General features: G+C 34.1%; 2 protein-coding genes across 2 annotated transcripts; one reads left to right on the top strand and one right to left on the bottom strand.

Annotated features, from left to right (window-relative positions):
- Positions 1-1,254: 1,254 nt before the first annotated feature.
- On the top strand, positions 1,255-4,898 carry LOC101742226 (DNA polymerase delta subunit 3). The gene has a single exon (XM_004930526.5). The coding sequence runs from the start codon at positions 1,742-1,744 to the stop codon at positions 3,128-3,130; it is 1,389 nt and encodes a 462-aa protein (XP_004930583.1). The 5' UTR covers positions 1,255-1,741; the 3' UTR covers positions 3,131-4,898.
- LOC101743512 (TAF5-like RNA polymerase II p300/CBP-associated factor-associated factor 65 kDa subunit 5L) lies at positions 4,891-15,022 on the bottom strand. The gene is made up of 12 exons (XM_038011605.2): positions 14,680-15,022; positions 14,440-14,594; positions 13,747-14,121; positions 13,411-13,558; positions 12,379-12,454; positions 11,791-11,929; positions 10,611-10,790; positions 10,242-10,394; positions 8,768-8,915; positions 7,352-7,520; positions 5,864-6,095; positions 4,891-5,049 (listed from the first exon to the last, which is right to left on the bottom strand). The coding sequence occupies exons 1-12, from the start codon at positions 14,761-14,763 to the stop codon at positions 4,938-4,940; spliced, it is 1,971 nt and encodes a 656-aa protein (XP_037867533.1). The 5' UTR covers positions 14,764-15,022; the 3' UTR covers positions 4,891-4,937.
- Between the last annotated feature and the right edge of the window lie 667 nt (positions 15,023-15,689).

Raw genomic sequence — 15,689 nt, 5'->3', positions numbered from 1 at the left:
ATTTACGTTATAGATACCTATTTATGGGCTTCAGTAACCACTTAATACCAAGTAAGCTGTGAGCTCATCTAACCATGTAAGGAATAAAAAAAAAACTTTTCGGCGGGAAGGCGAGGAGTGGAGTTGTGTGATTTGTTTTATTTTGTCTATTTAGTGTTTCTTCAGATTTAAATGTGTAATAACGGTGGTTTATTAACTGTTTAATATCTGTCAAAGGGCACAAATGTGGAAAAATGAAACAAAGCCGCTAGACGTAGCTTCTCGGGATCCTCCAAAAAGTCCACTGAAAACGTCTCAGTAAATGAACACCATTTTACCGAGATTATATTTCATCTCATATCATCTTATATCTTTTCATTTCGTGCCATACCATGTTTTATATTAATCAACTTCATTTCATTTCACTTCATATTATCATTTTTCATAAAATTAAGAATATAAATTAAAATAAGACATGACTTAAAGGTCTTAGTTAACAGGTCATAAAATCTCTTAAAAAAAAAAAAACTTCAGAGTAGACGTGCGCTAATCATGTTCGGAACTGGATTGAACATGACATCGTTCTTTTGAGTGTCGGAACTAGTTCCAGTAAACATGTTCGCGGAACTGTTTAGTTTCACGAACATGTTAAGTCTAGTAGCTGTTTGTAGTTTGTAGCTGTTTAGTTCCGCGGACATATTAAGTCTAGTAGCTGTTTGAAGCTGTTTAGTTCCGCGGACATGTTAAGTCTAGTAGCTGTTTGTAGTGTAGTGAATCACGTATTAAGTTATTATTAATTACACAATATTTTTCAAAAAAGGTATTAAAAAAACAATTTTTTAAAAGCACTATATAAAAATAGATTGCCGCTTATGGCAATTATTATTGTAATTATTATTTTGTAAGGTTTTTAGTTTTAGGTTCATTGTTACAGCTGGTTGCATAATTTATTAATGTACTGTAATTACTTTGTCATAATTTCAACTACTCTACTACTTTCATTATTTTTCAATGTAGGTATTGTACGATGCACCGAAAACTATAACCTATCAGTTGTTAATTAAAATACCACGTTATTCTGATATACAACGTAAATTGAGCTCGTTGTAGCCTTACAACCTTTTTCCCATAACCGAGATACCGAATAGCGAAAGTGGTGAATGTTTTAAAATTCTCGAATTTTGAATTATGATTTTCTAAGAAATGGTCTACAAACACTTAAGGTTAAGTGCTCGTAGGAATGATGCATGGTCAAGGTCAAAATCCATAGCAAAACATTTTAATTTAATCAACTATCGACTGTAACACGTAGGTCGTAGAGCATAACTTCAATATTAATAAAAATGTAATATGAAAGAGCTCCACACGCAGTTTCATGCACTCGCTCCATCTCACTCTCTCGTATTCGTGCCATATGTCGCCTTATCTCTTTACGTGGACTCGTGTCGGTTCGAGACTCGTTCGGGTGGACTCGCCGCGCCACGCCTCCGCGCCGCGCGGTACCTATGCTCTAATCATGTCCGCATGTCCGTCATGTTCAACGCGTTCGTAGTTCCTGCATAACAGTACACTTGGAATGGAAATGGAACTGTCTGAACATGTTAATTTTGACAAGTCGGATTGAATGATATAGTTCCATATGAGGACATAGTTCCAGGAACTATTTAGTTCCGGAACTACGCATGTCTACTTCAGAGTTCAGAAAAGAATTGATAGGTAACTTAAATTAACTGTTTACTGTTTGAATGAATTTGTATTTATAATGGATGAAAATAAGTCAGAGAGCTTAAATTCTATAAAGAACATAATCTTAGATGAGCGGCGTTTAGTGACATACACATCCATTAGTAAAGAATTGTGCATTCATGTAAATAAGGCGAAAATATTTTTGAGAGAATTTGTTGATGAATTGAGAAAGAACAAGCCGAATGTTGGTCTTTCAGTCAGCTACATTATCTCGGGATCCTTAAAAAACAATAAACTTCTAACTATTCTTGTACTAGAAGAAGAATTAGTAAGCGTGAAAGACAAATTCAGTACAATATTCTTTGAGCATATTTATAGTGTATGCTACGGCCATTGTACAAGTATAGATAAATCAGCATTTATAGCTATAAACACCTTCGAAGATTATTTGTTATGTAAAGGTACAGTCAAAAACAATATTTGTTCAAAGAGATCTTATGAAGAAATAGGCACTTTAAAATTTAAGAGCCAGGAAGTACCCGAGAAAAATCTGAAAAACTCCATAAAGAAAGATTCGAAAAACAGTATTAAAGAAGAAAATCACAATACACAGAATGAAGTGAAAACTATTAAAGATCATGATAAGAAAACAGATCCTGTAAAATCTGAAATTCCATCACCAAAGTACAATTCTGTTACTAACAATAAATCTCTTGATAAAAAAAGTAATGGAAAGTCTAATGGGAATATAATGGGATTTTTATCAAAAACACCAAATGTTAAAATGGATATTAACAAGAAAGATAAGGGAGATATTGAAAACAAAACAAAAATAACAAAAAAATTTGATAGAGAAGAAACAAACATTGATGATAGCTCTAAAACCAATGGAACTGAAATTAAATTGACAGAGAAGAAGTCAGTAAATAGTATAATCGCACAAAAAAATGAAGCATCAACTCAAAAAAAAGACATCAAAGTGGAGAAAATAGATATTGAAGTTAAAGTAAGAAATAAAAAAACTAACCAGGGGAATTCTTTTGGAAAGAAACGCAAAAGAGTATTGCATGTTTCTGATAGTGATAGTGATTGTGAAAAATCAGATTCATTGGCAGATGAAATTACTTTGGAACGTGAATCTGAAGATGAAATTCCACCAACTCCATCAGCTACCATTGTTACCATAACACCTGGGCTTGTTAATGCAAAAAAGAGGAGAAAAATCATAGATAAAACTTATACAGATGAAGAAGGATTTATGTTAACCAAAAAAGAAGAAATTTATGAGAGTTGTTCAGATGATGAAGTGCATACAAAAGAGAATGTTGATATTAAAAAACAAGTCACCGTTGAAACCACTGCTCTGAAAAATGTGCCAATAAAGCAATCAAAAAAAAAGTCTTCTCCATCACAAAAACATAAACAACCAACCATGATGAACTTCTTTAAAAAAGTACCAAATTAAATACCATCCTATGTAACCAAATCATGGAATAAAATAATTATACCATCAAGATATAGTGGATGCCAGTTCAATTGTTTTAATAAGGATCCAATTCTCTACGTACATTTATATACTTACAGAATGTAATAGGTTAACCTTCAATAAGCGCAGTTGGCATTATAATTTCTAAAGTTTGTTTAGGTAAATGGAAATAGGGAAGACAAGGTTGAGATAATTCTGCTATCAAATACTCAGTATTTATATAAAAAAGAAAGATAAATCAGTTCAGTGCAATATTTTCCCAGTTACACTGAAAATTTCCTTTTTTAATTTAGTAACTAGTGATGAGCTTTTGTAATATTGTTATCATTAAAAACAATCAGGAAAATTTTTACAAGTTCCACTTTTATACTAAAAAATGACAACAACAAAAGTATAAGTAGGTAGCAAAATTTTAATCTTATTGCTAGTGATGATGTTCTGACTTTGAACAGCAAGTTAGGATCGCTAATACTTACGAGTCATTAATTTCATTATTTCATGCCAATAATTTCCAACAGTTGTAAACCAAATATTAAACAAAAAAAAATATTGCACATACCGACATAATATATTCATGTACAGATATAGTTTGATCCCTCCTGGCTGAGCCCTTGCTTACCTACCTATCCTGGTGAAACTAGGAAAGCCTCCGAGAGAACAGTAATCTTTCAATCGCAAAAAAAAAATGTTTGACAGCTTTGTTAAGGATTATCGAATGTGATCTGAATCAGATAATGTAGATGATTGTAACATCATTATTTTTATACATTTTGATATTATGTTTTCGAATCTTTGCACCCTTGAATTTATTACAGTTACGCTATATATCTGTATAGCCTGTAATTCTGTGGATGGAAGGATTCTTTAAGAACTTATTACACTTGTTTTATGTCATTAACTTTACTGAATTCATTCACACTGCATGCCTGTGTGGTATGTATAAAATGGCCAGCATAAACTCATATTGGTGTGTCTCTACTCAACTACAAGTAAAAATTTATAATTTGATGTTAAATTTTACAGTGTTATTTGCTAATGAAGCTATGTTGGTATACTATTTTTACTGGTGGTAGGACCTCTTGTGAGTCCGCGAGGGTGGGTACCACCGCCCTGCCTATTTCTACCGTGAAGCAGTAATGCGTTTCGGTTTGAAGGGTGGGGCAGCCGTTGTAACTATACTTTAGACCTTAGAACTTATATCTCAAGTTGGGTGGCGCATTTACGTTGTGGATGTCTATGGGCTCCAGTAACCACTTAACAACAGGTGGGCTGTGAACTCGTCCACCCATCTAAGCAATAAAAAATAAATGCTGCTACAGTTGGTTGTGTTATATTATGTGTTGATTTGCCATAATTATGCTGTAGTAGATTAGAAGCCACACATTATTTCAAACTGTATTGTATACATAGCTATTATGGAAAGCATAGTAGAGAGAGAAGTCTGTAATCAGGTTCCAATAAAGTAATTAATTATATATTACAGTTTTCTTTCAATTTACGAATTTTCCAATGGTAATGCCTTAATGTCACACGATTTTAATAAACAGTGTACTCCTAGTCTGCCATCTATCACAGCCAACAAGGGCTTGTTGGCTGTGATAGATGCTGTTTGTTGTACTTAAAAACATCCAATAGTGCTTGTGTGTAAGATATTCTGCTTGTATTCATGTACTTATGAGATTGAGTAGGTGAAATCGTTGTTATAATGTAGAATTTAAAAGAAAGAAAAATAAACAAAATAACAATAGTCTTACATTTTATTAATTACATAATCATTAAAAGTACATCATTGCTTGGTTCCAATCGCAACAACCCATTCCGGATGCACTTGTACATCCACCAAATAGGTGCATTTCGTATTATAAGTTGATGTTAAAATATCTTGACTCGAGGTTGGCCTGAGGAATAAAATAAAGGAAATCAACACCACTTAAAAAAACTTGTCAGCAAAGTACAAATAATTTCAACTTTTAAATTTTCTGTGTAATAAATTACATATTTATATATTTTTATTTGATATATTTTAATTAAATATGGAGCAGATTGAAAATGACTTTCAGTACTGAATAATTAGTAATTAGACATACTGTAACCATATTATAAAAAAAAAGCAAGCTTTATATGATTGGAACTAGACCTTTTATAAAAGTTTAGAATATATATTTTTTTTTTATTCCATGGTTTTGTGGACGAGCTCACATCCCACCTGGTGTTAAGTGGTCGTCGTGACCTAAAGGATAAGACGTCCGGTGCATTCGTGTTGAGCAATGCATCGGTGTTTGAAACCCAGGCGGGTATAAATTTTTTTAAAGGAAATACGTACACAACAGTTGTTCACGATTGACTTCCACAGTGAAGGAATAACATCGTGTAATAAAAATCAAAACCCGCAAAATTATAATTTGCGTAATTACTGGTGGTAGGACCTCTTGTGAGTCCGCACTAGTATGTACCTACCACCACCCTGCCTATTTCTGCCGTGAAGCAGTAATGCGTTTCGGTTTGAAGGGTGGGGCAGCCGTAGTAACTATACTGAGACCTTAGAACTTATACCTCAAGGTGGGTGGCGCATTTACATTGTATATGTCTATGGGCTCCAGTAACCACTTAACACCAGGTGGGCTGTGAGCTCGTCCACCCATCTAACCAATAAAAAAATAAAAATAAAAATTAGGATAGGTATTTAATAATAATTATGTTAATGTGACATACTTATTTTTAGTCTGACAATCATGAAAAACTTTCACAATTCCATCCATTCCTGCTGAACAGAGTAGAGAGTTTTCCGTTGATAATTCATTAGGTTCTGCCATTACTCTGTTAGTTAGGCTGGGTTTTCCGACCGAAGACCAATCCAGTGACATTATTTTACCATGGTGTCCTTTGTACTCTTGCACGCAAGTTCCTGCTGCTAAGTCCCACACTTTAATTTTTTTATCGTCTCCTGCAAATTAAAATACAAGTTTAGTTCGGATGATAAATACTTTTCTATCGGGAATTTATCACTCTTCGATATAAGAAAGACTATCGTTCGTATTTGTGAAAATAATTCGGCCCACTTGGGGTTATGTTGTTATTGGAGTCCAGAAGCATCGCAACGGGAATTCTGCCATCGACCGTGAGAATTAAGGTCAAAGTGTCAATTGTATTGTTTAATGGCTGTGCCATCCTTCAAATATGTTCTGGACACATAATTGGTTAGCGGCAGAAAGAGTGTAATATATTTTAGGACAGGGAACGTAGATACTGTGCGTTAGTAATGCGTGATACTCCATTGATCGTCACCGACGTGTCGTTTGGAGTTTTTTAAGCGTAAACCAGCATAAAGCACCTAGTTTTAAATGGATTTTGAAGCCCGTATACACTACAGTATAAAGGTTGATGACCATCTTGAGAGAAACTGGTAGGAGCTTTTAAAGAATTGGTGGGAATTATTCTAAATTATTTTAACTGAAGGAATGCTTGTTCGGTGGCAGTAATGGACAGGTTATTAGTTCTTACCACACCCAGCCCCCTATGAGTATACGACTTGTTTTAAATCAACCCGAGTAGAGAGTTGAAATAATTTTGCTAGTATGTAATGAAGATTATTAAAGATACTAAAAGATTATTAAAGTGTCACAATCCCAAAAACCCTATATATACACATGTACATACTTAATTAATTAGGCATGCTAAATGTGCGCAGACCGCCTTTTAGCATGCCACAGGTGAGATTTTTCTTTAGTTTTCTATACTGGTAGGAAATATAGATTGGATATAAAGCCGCAAAGAGGATGCGAGTGGACTTTTTGGCGGGAACGCGAGGAGTGAAGTTGTGTTAGTTGTTTTATTTTGTCTATTTAGTGTTTCTTCGGATTTAAATGTGTAATAACGGTGGTTTATTAACTGTTTAGTATCTGTGAAAGTGCACAAATGTGGGAAAACGAAACAAAGCCACTGAACGTCCACTGAAAAAGTCTCAGTAAATGACGACCATTTTGCTGAGATTATATTACATCCCATATCATCTCATCTCATTTCATTTAATTTCATGTTAATTGATAAAGTTTCCTTCGTTTTTTTATTATTATATTCATAAAATGTAAATAATGAAAACGGCGAATTATAAAAATCTTTACTTTAAAATTACTTCACACTGGCTAATGCACAAACTAAGCCAGATTCAAAAACTAGATAAAAAGAAGTAGATGCGAGTACCGGCAGTGGCTAGGTAGGCTCCGCTGGGTGCGAAGGCGAGCGCCCGCACCGGCGCGCGGTGTGCGCACAGGACGCGTGCGAGCCGGCCGTCGCACACGCTCCACAGCCGCACGCTGCGGTCCGCGCCGCCAGACGCTATGTAACACTCGTTCGGGTGGAACTTCACACACTAAAATTAATAATAATTGCATTTATTTACTCCACAATACAAATACAAATAAATTTTCAATTAATGTGACATAAAAATTCCAATTCTAAACAATATTATTATACAATATATTCTACTAACACAGTGGAGATAAAAAGGCCGCGGCCTACATTCAATCTTTATTATTAATCGTCAATGTTTTACATCCAATTTATATTTGACATTTGTTAAATAAATAATAGTTTAAAAAACTCACAAAATATGCTTTTATAGAAAATTCAATCAAAAAATAGAAAATAAATTTTAATAAATTGGAATTAAAAATAGTGTAAGAAAAAATGATTTTATGGTGCATAATATAAGTAGTTATAAATATTTTATGAACAGATTTATGAGTAGAGGGGTTATTTTGATAATAATACATATCCTGAAAAGCACCCCACGCTTTTTTACAATAAAATCATTTTTTCTTACACTATTTTTAATACAAATTTATTAAAATTTATTTTCTATTTTTTAGTTGGATTTTCTTTGAAAGCGTATTTTGTTAGTTTTTTTAAACTATTACTTATTTTTCATTTTTTAGTTGAATTTCAATTTTTCCAAATTTTTGCTTTTCATTTTATTTTTAAATATTGAATTGTAATCGGTCCTTAATAAGTATACCAAATTTCGAGTTAATCCGACGTTTTGAAGGGGGTCAAAATCATGTTCAAAGATTCCGTTACAAACATACATTACATACATACGTCTGAAGCTAATAAAAGCATAATAATAGCACGCATATATGCACTAGCTAAACAAATTAGTCGATTTTCCCATATTGATTAGGTTATGTAATAATCGATTTTCGTTCTAGCTTCGGCTTGTTGGTCTTTTACCTCGTATTACAAATTACAATATCGGTATATGAGTCATGATCAAGGTGAAATTAATTTTAGATAAACTGACATGGGTTTTGTATCCACCATTATTCTGCCCATTTCTGCGGCGCAGCAATCATCACCGAAACAATAAACAAACACAAAAAAATTATTATTGCATAATACAAAGACGAAATATTTTAAACATAAGCGAAAATCGATTTTTTTAGTGCTTTTCTTTTAGTTTTATTCAAATCGGTTGATACATTACATTCTACAATTTAACATATCTGGCGACTGAGTAAAAATGATGTGAAGCGGCTGTCACATTATTAAGTTCACTTTTGTATAGTTATTTATGTAAAATCGATATCTGAATATAATAATATATATTTTTAAACTTACAGTGACATCAGACATGTGACCGACAAACACTCTCACTGGGAACGTTCTATTCAAAGACCAAAGCTTAGCTGTTCTGTCATGAGATCCCGTTACTATAAATAGGCCACTTCTTGATATGTCCATACACCATATAGGATAATTGTGTCCTCTGTAACAAATTTGATGTTAAAAAGAAATTTTCAGCAATAGTTCGTTAATAACATTGAGGCCTTCGTAAGCTTTAATGATTATAGAAGTCCTCAAATCATATGAAGTCGTCGTGGCCTAAAAGATAAGACGTCCGGTACATTCGTGTTGAAGCGATGCACCGGTGTTCGAATCCCGCAGGCGGGTACCAATTTTTCTAATGAAATACGTACTCAACAAATGTTCACGATTGATCTCCACGGTGAAGGAATAACATCGTGTAATAAAAGTGAAACCCGCAAAATTATAATTTGCGTAATTACTGGTGGTAGGACCTGTTGTGAGTCCGCGCGGATAGGTACCACCGCCCTGCCTATTTCTGCCGTGAAGCAGTAATGCGTTTCGGTTTGAAGGGTGGGGTAGCCGTTGTAACTATACTGAGATCTTACAACTTATATCTCAAGGTGGGTGGCGCATTTACGTTGTAGATGTCTATGGGCTCCAGTAACCACTTAGTAGGCACAATATCTAATGCTCAAAATTTTATTTTATAACACATTATTTGTTTCATAAAAATCTTATACTTAGTGAAGATGAAATTGCAGGCCAAATAGGTCTAGATAAAATATTGAAATATTAGTTTGTATTAACGCTCTCGAGAGTAGACAATTTTTTTTTCCTACCTAAGCTGAGAGCCTTGAGAGGCTATTTCAGCGTAACCTTAACTAGTAGGTGAGCTCACGGGGCTCAAATCTGACGACGTTGCTGACACGAACCCTAGCGAGAGCCGTGCTTCGCAGAATCTACCACCGGATCGGAAACGCAACCCACTGAGAGGATCCGGCGAGAAACTCAGTGGGCTGTGTCTGTGGGTTAATTTACTCGTCGAGCCCTTCGTCGCATGCCACGGGTTCGAAGAGAACGATAACCGGAGCGGACTAATAATATTGACTTGCAGCTGCGTTGCGCACTCTAACAACATTTCTTATTTTTTTCTAGATTTTCTTCTTCTTTTTCAGTATTTCTTCAAACTATTTATTATTAAAGTACTAGTGTTTGGTTGGTGGACGAAATTCGACCATAATGAGGTACTCACACCCCAAAATTTAAATCAATAATATATACTACATTTTGTTTTACAGTATAATATATAATAGTAATAGAGACAGAAACAGATGGAGAAATATCGTGCGAGAGAAAATGATGCAGAAGGTCATGTTCATGACAGCATTGAGGAATACGACGCAAGGAGAGTAAGAGAAACATATGTACTACTGGAAAAGCCTACTGAGTTTTTCGCCGGATCTTCACAGTGGGTCACGTTTTCTAATTTAGAATACTTTTTTACCTGTAAATTGCAGCACATGAATAATCAGACAGTCTCCAAGCTCTCATTGTGTTATCGTGTGATGCTGAGAGTATTAATTCTTCTCTGGGCATAATAGTCACAGCTTGTACTGGGCCTGAGTGGCCTCTCAGGGGCAATCCGGCGCCAATTTGTCTGTAATTTTTTATATCAAAATTAAAATATTTTACTAATGACTTCTTGAACTAAGTGAAAGTAAAATAACAAGAAACACTAAATATGCTCACTAAATAAGTGTGTAACAATAAAAATGCCAAAGATTGCCACAGGCGACATTAATATTTGAGCAGTTAATTGCTTTATCTGCTGCATAGGTCAACGAAACGTATTTTTTTATTGGAAGTTACTTACAATGTATCATGATCGTTTGAAGATTCTGGTGGCATGTTGCAAGCTAATTCAATTTTTGATATGTTATGATTGATCCTTTTTTGCATATTGTTTTGGCCAAGATCCCAGATTCTGACTTCAGAATTAATGAAGCCACCGCACAGCATGTTACAGCTAGGATCTGTTTTTGCACATATTAAACTGAAACCAAAATTCATTTAGGGTGTAAAACTTGCATGTAGAAAACTATTCTCATTTTATTAGGATGCCTAAGCTAAGGTCTATACTGCCACACTATAAAAAAGGACCACCAAGATTAAATCCTGCTTTCGCAAAGTTTAATTTCATTACAACAAATGTAAAATACTGTACGTTAATTTATTATTGCAAATTTCCTTTTTTATTGCTTAGATGGGTGGACGAGCTCACAGCCCACCTGGTGTTAAGTGGTTACTGAAGCCCATAGATATCTACAACATAAATGCGCCACCCCCATTGAGATATAAGTTCTAAGGTCTCAAGTATAGTTACGACGGCTGCCTCACCCTTCAAACCGAAACGCATTACACCTTCACGGCAGAAATAGGCAGGGTGGTGGTACCTACCCGGGCGGACTCACAAGAGGTCCTACCACCAGCAGGACCACCATCACCGGTACCACCACCAGCACCAGTACCACCAGCGGAAACTTTTATATATTGTTGCTGGCTTACATACCATGTCGCTATATAGTAAATATCAGCTTCTTGTCTTCAGAGTTTAATACCGTACAAATTTTGACAAATGATCGGGGTATGTGTTGATGAATGATGAAGTTCTAATGATTTTTTCTATTAATCAATCTCACCAATAATATTAGTAAAAAGACATTTTTGGAAAAATATCGATTAACAGGTGGGCTGTGGGCTTGATCACCCAACTATGGAAAAATAATGGTTACTACAATAATATCAGATAGCAATTAGACCTCGTATACAAAAGCGTGATGAGACCGTTCTCAGAGTATTTTACTTTTTGTTTTAAGATGGAGAAATTAGTGGCGACCCAATGGCTTCTTCAGTTTCAGCAGGACAGTAGGGCCCCTATGTTAGTTGTGTTAGTGGATCTAACTGTTAAGTGACCATGACTACTGTACCACGCAATCAGGGTTCGAATCATATTACTGACGGTGTCATTCTTTAGGTTGTTCTAAGAAACTTACTGCGTATCCGGTGCTGATATTTTGTACAATTTTAATGGAGCCGTTGAGTCTCTAACTCCTTTGATTGCATCTTGGAGATCACGCAACTCCTTATCAACAGTTTGATATTCAGCATGGCCATTACATTTAGAAAACAGGTCTGTTAAATTTGAGATCCAGGTAAGTCATTTGTATAATATGAATAATACTCTCATATAAGATATATTATTATATATTTTGGGTTGATTCTCATGCAGATATAAATTTAGAAAATACTATTTTAAAATTAACATTTAGCAGCATAGCTTCCTGATTATGAATTATCGACGTTGTAATAAAATGAGCCATGTATACGTAATTAAATTCTACCGACATTTAGCAAAACCCGGTAAGACTGCACCAGTTATTTTCACCATACTTGTCTTATATAAAGCACTAATAAGTCCTGCTTTGAAGGATAGACTTCAACTTAATATCATATTATAATATCTCAATATGGACAGTGGCTTTGGTCTTGGACTCATCTATCCTTCAGCAGTACAAAACATGGACATTGTTGCAGTCAATTAAATATTAATATTTTTCAGCAAGTAATAAAGTATTACCTACCGTTTGCTTCTATGACTCGTTCTTCAGAAAAATTTCTATTAACTGTCATATCAGACTCCATTTCTTCTTCGTCTTCCTGCGAAAATGATACAAAAATAAAAATGATCATCCCATTGTCATAGGTTTATTACATTTTTTTTTTATTTTTTGTTATTGCTTAGATGGATGGACGAGCTCACAGCCACCTGGTGTTAAGTGGTTACTGGAGCCCATAGACATCTACAACGTAAATGCGCCACCCACCTCGAGATATAAGTTCTGAGATCTCAGTATAGTTACAACGGCTACCCCACCCTTCGAACCGAAACGCATTACTGCTTCACGGCGGAAATAGGCGGGGTGGTGGTACCTACCCGTGCGGACTCCCAAGAGGTCCTACCACCATGATTATGCAAATTATAATTTTGCGGGTTTGATTTTTATTACACGATGTTATTCCTTCACCGTGGAAGTCAATCGTGAACATTTGTTGAGTACGTATTTCATTAGAAAAATTGGTACCCGCCTGCGGGATTCTAACACCGGTGCATCGCTACATACGAATGCACCGGACGTCTTATCCTTTAGGCCACAACAACTTACATATTATTATGACCTGTAGTTGAATTTTAATTTATTCATATCTTTGGTCTTTACATTTTAACATCATGGCTACCACTACAAGCCTGCTGTGCAATTTGCTTTTTACTTTATATATTTCCAGAACAAATAAATAAAAATTGTTTTCTAATTTACTTATAAATGTTTATGACATAGATGTAGTAATCATTAATTTTTTTTTCAAATTCAATATCCGCTGTATGGTGGTATTAAATACAAATTAAACAAATGAATTTTTTTTATTGCACATCTGTACTATTTGTATTTCAAACACGGATTCTTTTGTTTGGTCTGCTAATTTAAAATTTATTTTGCAATACTAATGTCTGCCATGAAGGTGACCACTTAGCACTCATGTGGGCTGTATGTTCGTCAGACTTTGAAGGATGTTGGATAAAAAGTATGTTGTCAGTTAGTGATAAAGATACTTACAGAATTTTTTTTATTATTATCACTATTTATATCAATATGAAACCATGTTTGCAATACTTGTATTAATAATACATGTCCATGTTTGGCTAAATATGCTTTCAACATATTTAAAGCATCTTGTGATAAGTAAATATCATATTTACATGACCTGTGAACAGAAATGTGCGTGGGCTCACAATAGGTCTTATCATCAATGAAATAAGCACAAGTTAAAAATTTGCTATAAAGGAATAATTACAAGGGGTACAATTTTACAAGCTTGAATCCTATAATATAGTGTAAAAATTATATCTTGAACAAACACAGTATTTGAAGCTGAAAAAATTCAAATGATACCTGAATGCAGCAATGGATGGTCTAGTTTCAATGTCCTGTAAAGTGTAGATGGATCCAATATCATCAAGTATTTGATTCATGTAATCTTTTTCGGGGGTTTCATTATCTATTGTACCATTTTGAAGTGAATTAAACAGTTGCTCTAGACTATTTGGCCTATACAATGCAGAGGGTAAATTCCCATCAATTGGTTGATGGAAAGATAAATCTTTCTGTGGTAATGTTGCTGAATGTCGTTTCAAAAACACTTGTGCAGCACCTCCGTGTTCCCCACGTAGCATCTCTAGATAAAGATGACATAGCAAAGGGCTCAACAATCCCAGAAGCTCATTTTTTAGTTTCTCGATTCTTATTTCTTTTATAAAGTTGACTAACCTATTAAATAGGATGATAAATGAATTTTATTCAACATGTTAAGGAGGGTGTTATTTATTTTCCAAATATAGTCAAGTGATATGTTCTGTCACATAATTTAGATTAAATTTCAAACACTGGGCTGAAATATTTGGTATACTAGTTTACTTAGAATATCATGGTTTTTAAGTATTTGAGTAATTTTTTTGTCATACAGGTCTTACATTTTTTTAAAGTGTTTTGTATCAGAACATATTACGCAACCAGTGTTTATTATTAAAATTATATATTCTTATAATTTTATCATACTACATGATAGTTTTTGTGAAGAGTAACTACCTGGTGTATTGTATATCGTATTGAGAGGAATCATTGTTGATACATGAAAACAAGATAGAATTTGCACGACTTGCTTCAGACTGTACAATAGTGGAAACTGCCATTTGCTCAGCACTCTGGCAATTTGGGTTATTGTTACCGTAATATTCAGTATCCTGTAAAAATACGTTAATCTTACATTCTGCTAATACAATCTTAGGATTCCTACGAATTAAATAAATAATTTTTGGCCATGCTCACGGGATAGTTTCGCCTTTCTAGATAAGAAGCCACCGCAGCTTTAATTGCATCGTTTCTTGTCTTCTTTATTAATGACATTATCATTGAATACTTTTAATAAAATAAAACAGAATGTTTTGCGATGTCTCACTTGTTTGATTTTATCACACATTCATTTTATCTGAGCACTGAACTGAATTTATACTCTTTGGTGGACATAATATATTACAATCTACCGTTTTACACGGCCAATACTTATTAGTTAAATTCCTGGATTTGTAGTGTTTTTACGTTTTCAAGGTAGGTACAAATTGTAAAATTTGTAAACAATAAACAATACCACTCCATAGACCTATATAGTAGGGACACGACATATTGTTCTATACGTACCGTAAAATGGGGCGATTAGGGACAAATTCCAACTTTATGAGCAATTTTAAGGTAGTTGTTGATGTATATAATGCTATATCAGGATCAAAATGATTGAGTCTTGGGGGCATCTTTGTTGTCTAATTTAAAATTATGCAACTAGCATTCCAGTTTAAGCAAAAAATGCAAAAATAGGTGTAATCCCTATTTACCCGAAAATTGCGGTTAATTGGGACGAAATGAGAAATTTGCTAGGGTTGGCACTACTTTTATTTTATATATAGTTTTAATTTATTTATTTATTTAGTTGCACCAACAAAGTGATCATCAATAAAAAAAATTGAAAAACTGACAAAAGTACATGGCAGACATCACCTCAATTATAGGTGCAATCGACAGTGCTGATATTTCTATCTGGGTTAAGAGATTAGGTGTGTCGGTTATTCCATGGATTAATCAGATGAATACCCCCACTCTGAACAAATATTAAATATTTATTATTCAAATATTAAATATATTACTTAGACATTTTTGTCCACCTTGAGATTTCATTGATCTTGTTACATGTCTCTGCAAAATCGACTTACTTATATTAAATTGCTTATCTATTTCAACTAAAGACTTATTCCCAATTTCGCTTCGAATAAACCAGATTTTTACCA

This window comes from Bombyx mori, chromosome 6, assembly GCF_030269925.1.
Source record: "Bombyx mori chromosome 6, ASM3026992v2".
NCBI classification, from domain to species: Eukaryota; Metazoa; Arthropoda; class Insecta; order Lepidoptera; family Bombycidae; genus Bombyx; species Bombyx mori.
The sequence above is the reverse complement of the archived record's forward strand: the minus strand, read 5'-3'. Positions and strand labels throughout refer to the sequence as shown.

Coding starts and splice junctions, on each gene's coding strand:
- LOC101742226 (XM_004930526.5), top strand. CDS start 1,742: ATGGATGAAAATAAGTCAGAGAGCTTAAATTCTATAAAGAACATAATC.
- LOC101743512 (XM_038011605.2), bottom strand. CDS start 14,763: ATGATAATGTCATTAATAAAGAAGACAAGAAACGATGCAATTAAAGCT. Junction 10,395..10,610: donor TCAAACGATCATGATACATT/GTAAGTAACTTC, acceptor AAAAAATTACAG/ACAAATTGGCGCCGGATTGC. Junction 8,916..10,241: donor TCATGTGCTGCAATTTACAG/GTAAAAAAGTAT, acceptor AATTTGTTACAG/AGGACACAATTATCCTATAT.